This window comes from Rosa chinensis, chromosome 7 (genome assembly GCF_002994745.2).
Source record: "Rosa chinensis cultivar Old Blush chromosome 7, RchiOBHm-V2, whole genome shotgun sequence".
Taxonomy (NCBI): domain Eukaryota; kingdom Viridiplantae; phylum Streptophyta; class Magnoliopsida; order Rosales; family Rosaceae; genus Rosa; species Rosa chinensis.
Window position 1 is genome coordinate 64,898,189 of NC_037094.1, and position 11,768 is coordinate 64,909,956.

Below are 11,768 nucleotides of genomic sequence, written 5' to 3' on the forward strand. Positions count from 1 at the left end.
AGTGTGGATTAATTTGATCATGTTTTAAAACTTAAAAGATGAAATCCAATGCAAGAACAAATCAGAGGAGCAGTTCAATTGGGGCATGACTCATGAGTTCTATATCTGTTAAATTAGGATTTTCTAATTTGTCTCATACTTTGTAAGTATATTATTGGCTTTGACATTTCATTGTTACATGTCATCTTGAGTATTGACAGACCCAGGAGGTTGAGAAGTCTCTTTTTCATTAAGTGTATTTAATTCTCAATCATATCACTTTCAGCTGAAAATTTTGAACAATTCTGCTGCCTTTTTTTTTTGTTGTTGTTGTTGTTTTTGGGTATCTCATATCAATTGGTCACTAGCTAGTATAAGAGTGTATTGGAACCCAGAAAACTAAAACCCCTGCTAGGATTAACCTTTTTGCTGTGCAAGTTAAATTTGTTTATAGTTTGACCCTACACTCTCTTCCTAAAATAAAACCCCCAAAAAGATAAAGTTGGTTTCTTGGAAGCCACTCTAGGAGCCTCTGTGTTTATATACACACACACCCCTTTTGGATAATATGCTGTCACATAAAAATCCTTCATGGTCAAGCCATCTCTTTGATTATTACATCCTTCATAAATATTTTCAGATTCATTCAACTAGTTACGCTGAGCCATTCTTTAATTTTATTGCAATATTCTGCTAGTGCACTCTACACATTCTTCATATTATAATTGTTTGATATGATTTCTGATATCTTCCTCTGTTCTCAAAATCATTAGTTCATCTATCAATCTTTTTCAATAAGTCTATCTTCTGCAAGAGGCATCAATAACTACAAGAGTAATGGCAAAGATGGCCAATTATAAGGTGGAGAATAATGACTTGGGTTGTGGTTTTCTATCTGGGATTTTCCAGTGCTCAAGAAAATCTCTGGTCCATTCATTACCCACCAATATTAGCCAAAATCATTTGAAGGCACCAGACAATGATGATTCCAAGAAGCCTAAGGAGTCCAAAGAAGTTTCTTTCGCCATCCCCACCAATTGGGCTAAGCCTTCTCCGAATCAAGAAGTGAAGCACACCAGAAAGCCGAGCTTGGATAGGCCTTCTTCCACAGGTACTCACCAGAAGGTACTTCAAGCAAGAAGAAGCTCAGATGCTGGAAGAAGCTCAACATCTTCCAACGGTTCTAGACAAATCAAGGTGTTTGTGGCGCCGGAGGAGAAAAAGATTCAGAGGGCATCTACTACTAGCTCGGCTGAACTAAGTAGGAAGATCAATGATCACCATCAAGCCAATGATGGCAAAGCTTTAGTCCGAGCCAGTTCAGGTAGTGTCATTCATTCAGGACAGTTGGGGAACTTGAGGCTGCAGCCTGGAATTTCGAGTCTGCTAACAAGTAATAGTACTCCTAATTCCACACCAAAATGTAAAGCTGCTGTGATGGGAAACATTGTGAAGAAGAGTAGTGATAATCTTGGAGTTCTAAGTTCTGCGAATAAATTGGACCCTGAGGCTTTGAAGTCGATGGGAAATGAAGCATACAAGGAGAACAGATTCGAAGAGGCCTTGGCTTTATATGATCGAGCAATTGCTATGGATTCAAATAAGGCAGCTTATCACAGCAACAAAAGTGCTGCTTTGATTGGTTTAGGCTGCCTTATCGAGGCAGTTTTTGAATGCAAAGAAGCCATCCAGATTGAGCCTTCATATCACAAAGCTCATTATCGGCTGGCGACGGCATATCTCAGGTAATAAGAAGCTTATTTTGCTTCAAATTTTGTTCTGCAAGTCTTGAACTTGTACGTAATTGTGTTTGTGCTTACTCTGCAGACTAGGAGAAACAGAGAAAGCATTGGATCATTACAAACTTTCGGGTCCATATGCGTATTCGAAAGACATAGATCAATGCCAGTCTCTTCAGAAATGCCTCAGCAGATGCATCGAAGCTCAGAAATTACAGGAGTGGAATGTTTTGTTAAATGAGACCCAATTGGCAATGTCTTCAGGTGCCAATTCAGCTCCACAGGTTAGATTTTGTTTGGTCAACCCCTAGTTCTGCCAAAGGTAGTTAACTAATTTGATCTGTTACTTAAAGTAATCTGATGGTGTTTACTTTTGTCTACTAATTAATATATAGGTCTTTGCTCTACAAGCTGAGGCCTTGTTGAATCTTCACAGACATGAAGAGGCATATTCTACCTACCAGAACAGACCAAATTTCAGCATTATTTTGTGCACTAAATTCTTTGGCATGGCAATCAGTGCTTATCTGTTAATGATTGGTGCACAAGTTTACTTGGCTGCTGGCAGGTTAGTCATTATTAGTTAAATCTGCAGTCACATTTAAATAGACTTTGCAACCACCATTTGGTCACTGATGACTCGGCTTTAGTACTTTTTGGCCGACTGTTTCTCTTATTGCACTCAAATATACAGAAATTCTCAATTTCATCTTTAAAGTAACAAAAATTTGGGTGATTGAATTTGACTAGCTCAAGACCGGTTTCTACAGATATATTAATAGGCACTCCTTGTAAATATAAAAAAAAAATCTATTAATTTGGTCTGAAAATTGATACACTATGGTTGCAAATAGCAGTTTTGTCTTGTGTGAATATGTTAACCGAGTTATGGAATTACAGATTTGAAGATGCAATGGCAGCCGCTCAACAGGCAGCACGACTCAATCCGGGTCACAAGGAAATTGGCACGGTGGTGAAGAGGGCTAGAACTGTTGCATCAGCCCGATCGAGTGGTAACCTTCTCTTCAAGGCATCAAAATTCACAGAAGCTAGTGTAGTGTATAGCCAAGGATTAGAGCAGGATCCATACAACTCGGTTTTGCTATGCAATCGAGCAGCTTGTCGTTCTAAGCTAGGCCAATATGAAAAGGCTGTTGAAGATTGCACTGCAGCTCTTAATCTGCAGCCTTGTTATAGCAAGGCTAGGCTGCGACGGGCTGATTGCAATGCCAAGGTGAATTTTAATCTCCTCTCCAAAATTTGTGTACAACATTTCTCTCACATTCAACCTGTCACATGCCAGTGTGACAGATTCAATCATATACAACAGTTCTATGCAAGATTTTCTTGTGTCCCTAAGCTAAGTAGACCTCTTCTGCTAAAATCCCATCACTAACTTCATGCTCGTTTTTGCTTTGTGGCATCAGTTAGAGAGGTGGGGAGCTTCAATTAAAGATTATGAGGTGCTGATAAGAGAAACTCCAGGAGATGAAGAAGTTGGGAAGGCTTTGTTTGAAGCCCAAATCCAGCTAAAAAGACAACATGGTGAAGATATTGGGGACATGAAATTTGGATCAAATTTTATTTCCATTGCCAACAATGAGCGTTTCAGACACTATGTGACCTCTCCAGGTAAATCATTATTCTTCCTCGTGCTCTACCTAACTGATTTGGACTCAACAAAGACTAAATGTTTTGAGTCAATAACAGGGATGTCAGTGGTGCTCTTCTGTAGCAAAACTAGACAGAAGCAAGTGTCGCAATCCCTGGAACAAGTCTGCAAAAGATTCCCTTCTGTTAACTTCCTCAAGGTTTGTAATTTATAAGAACTACAAAACACATTTCGGTGCGAAAATTATTTGAGCTGATTCTGAGAAATTTTCTCCTATTAAATAGTCTTGCATAGTTGCATGTTATGTTATAAAATCATTCCTCAGTCGAACTCTAGCTCGAATACGTGGACCAATTTGATAATCTTACAAGATGACATGTATGCCAGATATGTGAAGAATTGAGGTTTAGAAAACTCCTAGTAGGTACTAGGATTAAACATCTTGGTCTTACTTTCTAATGTGTTGTGTTCATAAATTCAGGTGGCGGTAGAAGACCACCCTTACTTGGCAAAACTGGAGGACGTGAGCACCATCCCAGCCTTCAAGATATACAAAAATGGATCAAGGGTCAAAGAAATTCCAGGCAACCACCATGAATTATTAGAAAGCTCAGTCAAATTATACAGCGGTTCAGGATTGTAAATCAAACAGAAACAACAAAAAACAAAAAATGATTCATGGTGATAGAAATATCACACATTCACAACCTTCAAAGGAAAAAAGCCCACAATCATTAATTGGGCTAATAAAGCAAGAAAACGGGTGGCAAGCAAATCAACCCGAATCATGGAAAAAGAAAATTCAAATTGGAGTTTGTTTTATACTGTTTCATAATTTTTTTTTTGTTTAGGACTTAGAAGTGAGTATAGTTGACTCATTATGATTGGTGTTCTACTCCTAGGAATCGAGTTTTCAATGGATTATCTTGGTTTTGTTGTGCCTGAGCCCGTGGATGTTGGACCATTTATTGGGCCTGCCCTTCTTCTTTTTTTTAATATTTTTTTTAAAGGGGTTGGTGCGGCTGCTCTTAATCCTTGATTAATGAAATTGCATAATACAAGAGGGGGACATAGAGCCTGAACCCCAGATTACAATAAGCATAAAGAGAACATCCTGAAATAATACAAAGACTCTCTATAAAATCTATGTATTCTAATAAGCACCAAATAACAAAGAGTGCACGAATGACTACTCCATTTGTTTTGATATAGCGGTGACATACCAGAAATATAAATCTCTCACGAATAAACATCATTACAAATAGCACAGCTTTCCCACTATGTTGCCACACGGTAATAAATCCAGCGATACTCAATTTCATCCTGCCATTAGGAGGTTGCGTCCATTTGATCAAGTAAATGGCTCGCCGCCTCGCTAGGCCAGACAAGGCACACTGGGTGCGCATTCTGGGACAAAGCCCAAGTCGCCCTACTATAGATTGATAGGGACTTATTGCTGGCATGAAGCCACATTTTATGAAAAATAAAAAGTAATAAATCATAATAGAAAAACAAAGATAACATGGGCCCAGAACCAAAGCCCAGGCCCAACCACTACCAAGCCTAAGTCTGAGTGAAAAATTGCACTAGCAGCGCCCCTTCCGTCTCGCATGCACCTCTCTTGCCAGTCTATCAGCCGTGGCATCTCCATCTCCCTTGCCGGCCCACAACCGGCAGCGTCCCAACTCCGATCGGAGGTAGAGCAGACTAATAGGCGGCCCACCTACACCAGACTCTCCCCTCATCACCCTCCAACCCAGATTGGAGCCTGCAAAGATAAGATCGGAGTGAACCAGATCAGATCTTGCACAAAAACTCCATAACCCAGCCAACCAACACTGACCCCGGTCGACCCCATCTGGGTTTCGCGCCGCCGAGGTCGAGTCCCACCCTCGATCACCAAGCGGAGACGCCAGCCCTGTCCGCTTGTCAACACACCGCCACCGCCCAAATTCACCTGCACTCAATCTGGACCTTGACACCATCACCACGCAACCTTCACCCCGATTGGGCTTACACCGGGAAAACCCACTATCGGACTCTAGGTCCTCTCTGGCCCGTTCGCCGCCGCCGCCGTGAGGGCGTGCCGCCAGACAGGGCATGAACTTTCAGTAGAAAACGACCAGAGTTTTTCTTCTAGACAAATATCTTAAATAAACTAAAACAAAGATATATAACTATACAAATAAAGGGAGCCTGCTCTCTTTTATTTTGTTGATGATGCGTAACTACTAATTTCACCCAAACACCATTTTCCTCCTAATTTCCTTGCACAGCTATTATCAACCTTATCTTTCTTACCTTAATCATAAAAAGTTCATTCATATAAAATAGAGGACATAAGGCAAATGTAATGATAGCTATTTTTGTGAACATAAAAATACGCACACAAAAATACCACAGTTCAATTCTACAAAATTAAAAGGGTAAATTCCTTCTATGATATCTGAGATATTGCCAATTGGACAATTTGGTACCTAGACTTCAAAAAAGGACAATTTGATACCTGAACTTAGGCTCTGTTTGACATTGTGGTACTTTTGTTAAATTTTAAGTTAAATATAAGAATAAAATTGAAATTTAGAATCTATGTATAAAAATAAAATTAAAAAATGACTTTTGTTGGATGATGACCATCAGCCCTGGGTCTTCATCATTTTATGGGTCCTTTGTGAGCAAATAAACATGAATAATTGCTTTTGGGTTACATTGAAGATGACATAATTGAATTCTATATTTAAAAAATTTAGTCATCATGATTTGAGCACCTACGAGACTACTTTCAGTGGATTAGACATAACTCGGTGGAATAGTCTCGTGAGTGTTCAAATCACGACGACTATATTTCTTAACCTAAAATTCGATTATTTCATCTTCAACATAACTCAAAAGCATTAATTCATACCCATATAATGATGAAGAACAACCATCAACCCACAAAACTCATCTTTGTTTTACTTTGTTATTATACATATATTTTAAATGTCAATTTTACTCTTAAATTTAACTGAAAAATTAACAGAAGTATCAAATTGTCAAACGGAGCCTAAGTTCAGGTATCAAATTATCCTTCTTTGAAGACTAGATACCAATATGTCTAAATAACCATACCTCAAGTACCATAAAAGGAATTTGCCCAAATTAAAATAATGTTGATGATAGTATGAGAACCAAGGAATTTTTTTTTTTTTTTTTTTAAGACAAGGTAATTCATTGATAAGGATCAATTGTACAAAGGTTTAAGGATGAGAAGTCATCTAACTACAGCTCATGACATGCACAAGTTAAAAAGAAGGGCTAAATACTGTTTAGTTTTGTATGGTTTGGGTCCAAAATCAATTCAGTCATTGGACTTTCAATTTCATCAAAAACACCCTCACACTATCATTTCTCATCCAATAGATCTTTCAGTCATGATTCCGTCAAATGGAACCGTTAAGTAGCTGATGTGGCATGCCAACTTGGCACTGATGGGGCCCACATGGCAGACAAAATTTCAAAATTCTAAAATAAAATTCAGAAAATTGAAATAACAAATTTCACTCTCTCTCTCTCTCTCTCTCTCCTCCTCGCTTGTTCTTCTCAGCAGGCTCCTTCTTGGACCTCTCAATCACACGCTTGTCAATACCTCTAAGCTTGTAGATCAAATGACTAGTGGTGGTCGACTTCCAAGAGTCGACATGGCCAATGACCACAATGTTGATATGAACCTTTTCCTTGCCCATTACGAAATATCAACTTGAACCTGTATGAACAACAAAAATCAAGAACAGGTAAGTCACCCAATTTCAAATTCCCAAAACCAATACACACACAACTTTCAGTAATCACAAACTAATAACTAAAAGGATGTTCTTCAATACACCGTAAAACAATCATGGCGGGCAAACAAGTAACGAAACAGCCAAGGATCTTTTCTTTGCTCATAAAAAAAAGTAACAAAAATCAGCAATTAGCAGAAATACTAGACTGGATTCAGTAAACTCATCAAATTAAAATTTATTTGACTCGGAACAGAAACGATCCACGAACATATAACTGAAATAAACTTCAATTCTACTAAAAAGAGAGCATTTTGATAAATCTATCACAATAAAACATACAGAGACTCTAATCAGTCCCATCATCATCATCATACAAATAACCGTAACAGACTAAGCTAACAAAAACATCAAAATCATCAACCAAGGTTTACAATTGAGCTAAATACAAAATCGAAAACAGAGTCCTCTCTAACACCAAAAAAAGAAAAAAGAAACAGAGACCGATGCATAAGATGCTAATTCATGTGCAACACGGTTGCAATTTCGTCGCACATCAAAGCAAGAAATGAAAGAAACTTGTTGTAGCAAAGCTTTGATTCATTCAATTAGGTGCCCATTAGCAAACACATTCTCTTCATTTTCAAGGATTGCATGCACAATGCTTTGTGCATCAGATTCCAATTCAACATCGATCTGTGAATCCCGCCGCTAATGTAAGTTGTAACCCATAAGAAATCGCCATGATTTTAGCTTGTCTTGGAGGGGATATACTAGAAAGAGGAATGAAGGCTTTAGGGTTCATGAACGAGCCCAGAACTGGTTTGTGTTCTCCTTTGATGTAACGTCCCGAACCTAAATTCACCTGTTTACTAGTCATTTGGACGGTAAACGACAATTACTTTCACTTTTTATTCTGTTTCGATACTTTTAGTGGCCCTAAAAGTTGACTTTTTGTTCGGGTCAAAATTTGAGAAAATGTTCTTCATGGAAGTTGTAGAAGACGTTAAACCGAGCGCGTGCATATGTGGTACGTAAAAATCGGAGCTCGTATGCGAAAGTTATAAGCGAAAATGTAGAAATTACTGTTCATGGTAAGTTATATATATATATGGAAATTTACTGTTGGTAGATTTCTATTTTCAGAAACCTACCCAACCGGGTAAGTTCTCTCTTTCTCTCTCCCCGACTCTTTCTCCCCTCTCGGCCGATTTCTTCCCCCTCCCGTTTCTTCCTCCTCCGGCCGACCCAGGACACGATCCGGCCACCCCCAAGCTCGGTTTCTTCCCCTTGTCACGTCTGTGGAGGTATTTCACAACGATTTGGCCGGAAAAGCTCGGATCGAAACCAAATTCTCCCCGGCTGCAGTTTGAAGTTTTTGCCGATTTCCGGCGATTCCGGTCACCTCCGGTCCCCATCTCGCCGTCGAAGGTTCGGTTTTCATCACTGTTCATTTCCCCTATGGCCTTGTATCACGATTTGTTGTGTAGATGCCGAATCGACGAATTGAAATTCTAGGGTTCTTGAGGATTTCTGGGTTTTTGTTCATTGATCGATTTCGGCCGTTTTTAATTGTTATTTGGGAATGTTGTAGTTGAGAAGTTGAATCAGTGTGTTGAGAAGGTGCTACTGTCAAATTTTGGTGGCCATCGGAGATGGTGGCGGCGGCGCCGCCACTGTGGGCGGCGGTAGCGGCGGCTAGGGTAGTTTATAAATTTCAATTTTTAGCTAGTTAAATTCTATAATTATCATAGAGCTTATATGTGAAGTTTGGTGAATTTTGGAGGAGTTTGGAATTGTTTGTGAATTTTCGAAGTTTGGAGTTTTGTGGTGGAATTATGGGAAATCCGGCCGTCGGATTTCCCTCGTTTTCTTTTTGGAATATGTAAATTGAGGAATTAGAATTGTGGAAGAGATTTGGGTTGAATTTGAGAAGTATTGGAGATAGGGATTTTCGGATTTCATTTAAGTTCGTAATTATTATATCGGATTACCGTTTATGGAAATATAATTGTGTACAGGGCAATGTCGCGAGCTACGGTTAGATGAAGGAACTCGTCTGCGTGGTTGCCCAATAGTACTGTGAGTGGACGTTTGTTTTAAATAAGTGATGCATGCATTTATTTATTAAAGCTTGTTCTATTTTATTAACGTATTTTCCGAGCATATAAAGATAATTGCGAATTATCTCATGGATTTACTTTTAAATAATGATTCTCATGAATTATTTATGTTTTGTTACCGGTTGTGAGTTTTGGTTATGAAGATGTTATGCTCGGATTCGAAATTATAAATGATGTTGATTTTCGACGAATTGATTTTCGATGTGATTTTCGAGATTTATATTGTTTATATTATCTTTATAATCGTCGATTTGAGATTTCTGAAAGATTTTCGAAATGGGATTTCGATGGAATAAATTCTTGTTTATTTATTCGATTTTTGGCATTGGGAATGCCTCATTGACAATCTACTTATTTCTTTAGCGTGTGGGACACGCTGTTAATTTATACGACTCTTTGAGTATTTCCGAGTACGGTTGGGAATCGTACCCGTGTTTTCTTTATACGTGGGACATGGGGAAGCTTTATTGAGTTATCGGTTTTTTAACCACCATACCCAGGGTCGTTATATATACATATTATATTACTGGCTAGCCTATTAGTACTCCTCCCTACTTACTATGTGTTCGTAGGCGAGTAGAGGAGAGCATGGGATGCTCTAGAGTGTGGGACACTCCGACCCGAGCCAATAAGGCTCCCTTCTTTTGTATGGTGAAACTTCTTCCCCATATTTTATCGTTGCTTGACTAGCGGGGCTAGTCCGATTTTCACTGTAGCCAGCGGGGCTGGTCGTATTTTCTTGAGAAATGAGACTTCGGTTTTACGATATAGTTTTCGAATGTGGTGACTAGCGAGGCTAGTCAATTTATCGTTTTGGAATTCTTGGATTTAAAGCTAAATGTATTTTTTTTCTAATTGTTGCATGCATCGATTATTAAAGAGAATAAATGTGGGAAAGTATGAAATCCTTTTTCCTTTAAATTGTTTATTTTTGTCCACTCACGCTAACGTTTTTCGTCTACTTTCCCCTGGGCCTTTCGGTTTCTAATGCCCAGTTTGCAGGCAAATTAGTGGAGGTCGGGCGTACATGACATTTGAGGCATAGTTGTCACTACTTCCGCAGTGTAGGATCGCTTGATCCTTTACTCTTCTTTTATATCCCTGTGTATAGTAGTATTGCTCTGCATAACCTTGGGATTAGTATTTTTGAGTTTGTGTTTTGTGAAAGTGGAGTTGTTGGTAATTGGGAGCAGGGTGGCTCCAGGAGTATAAGGTTGATTTGCTTGAAGTGTTTAGTGTGTTTTACAGGTTTTTGGGTAGTCCATTTTAGAGGTGACTCTGCCAAATTTTTGGTAGAGTTATCCCTAACGTGGGCCCCACAGGGCCACCTCGGATTTCAGGGTGAAATTCGGGGCGGGTCCTGTCAATTTGGTATCAGAGCATTAGGTTGTTAGGTTCTGTAGACTCGTTTCTATTCTGTTACCTTATATACTTGGTGTTGCCCAGTACCTCTCGAGTGATGGCCCGACTGCAGCGGTTCCCCATCGTGTGCTCTTCGGTGCTGTGGTATTCATCAAGTGTGTAAGGTACAAAGCTAGTTGGTTCTCTTCTGGTGCTATGCCTCTTGTACGCCGACCTCCTAGGACTTTGTTTGCGTATTCGATTGGTTAACTATCATGCGCCTATCCCTGGTGATGGTAGAGTAAAACTACTCTACAGTTTCGAGTTGTGCTACGAAATGTGATTCGAGGAAAATGTTGTGGTTGTCTTTTCTTTGATGCCAACAAGTTTGTTGGGGTAGGGATTAAGGTGCGGAAACCAGAGTTCGAGTTGTGTTTGAGTGTCTGAGACGAGCGACAATAGCTTTGGGCTGTCTCTAGATGATATGATTACTTCGGAAATCAGGATTGTGGGTGGAAATGGACTTGGTAATAATGGTGGTTTTGACTTTGAACCAAGTTTCGGGAAAGGTGTTTTGTGATGTGATTGGTTGTTAAGTAACATTTGAAATATTATTGGAAGTTTTTGGTGGTTCTTTGGGAACCTCAGTGTTGGAACCCATTTACAGAGAAAATTGAATAATTATTCTGGGTTGTTATGGCTAGAGTCTTTGTTTTCAAGTGACTTTGGTCACTGATGATGGCAAGTGAGAAGTGATGATAGTAATTGAGAGATATAAGTAGGACGAGATTTTTAGAAATTGTCGATTTGGGTCGTTGACCTAACCAAGGTGTATGAGCATAGTTTTGCTCGAAATAAAAGAGATTGATTTTTGATACCATGACTTATAGTTTTGTCTACCTGAGTCTTGGATGGTAGCGAGTAGGGAGATTAACAAGAATGGGCTTTTACAGTTGATATGTGCTTGAAGTGCAAGAATCGGAAGAATGCTTAAGGTTTTATAATAGAGTTACGACTTTGGTCGGTAAATAATTGGGAGAGTTGGAATCAACTCTTCGTATGTGGTATTATTCAAATGGATTCCTTTGCTTATCCATTTTTGAGTGAAACGGTTGTGGGGAATAGTGATAGTGACATAGTTCGGTGTTCTTAGAAGTTCAAACGAAATTACTTTGTGATACGGAATCTGATTTGAGTTTTAAATCGCGGAGCC

At 39.1% G+C, this 11,768-nt stretch overlaps 1 protein-coding gene across 1 annotated transcript; it reads left to right on the plus strand.

Moving 5' to 3' along the window:
- The first annotated feature begins 469 nt into the window (after positions 1 to 469).
- Positions 470 to 4,285, plus strand: LOC112180839 (TPR repeat-containing thioredoxin TTL1). Its single transcript, XM_024319398.2, has 7 exons — positions 470 to 1,724; positions 1,807 to 2,002; positions 2,114 to 2,286; positions 2,619 to 2,952; positions 3,146 to 3,350; positions 3,429 to 3,529; positions 3,812 to 4,285. Exons 1-7 carry the CDS (start codon positions 817 to 819, stop codon positions 3,971 to 3,973), a joined length of 2,079 nt encoding a protein of 692 aa, XP_024175166.1. The 5' UTR covers positions 470 to 816; the 3' UTR covers positions 3,974 to 4,285.
- The last annotated feature ends 7,483 nt before the right edge of the window (positions 4,286 to 11,768 follow it).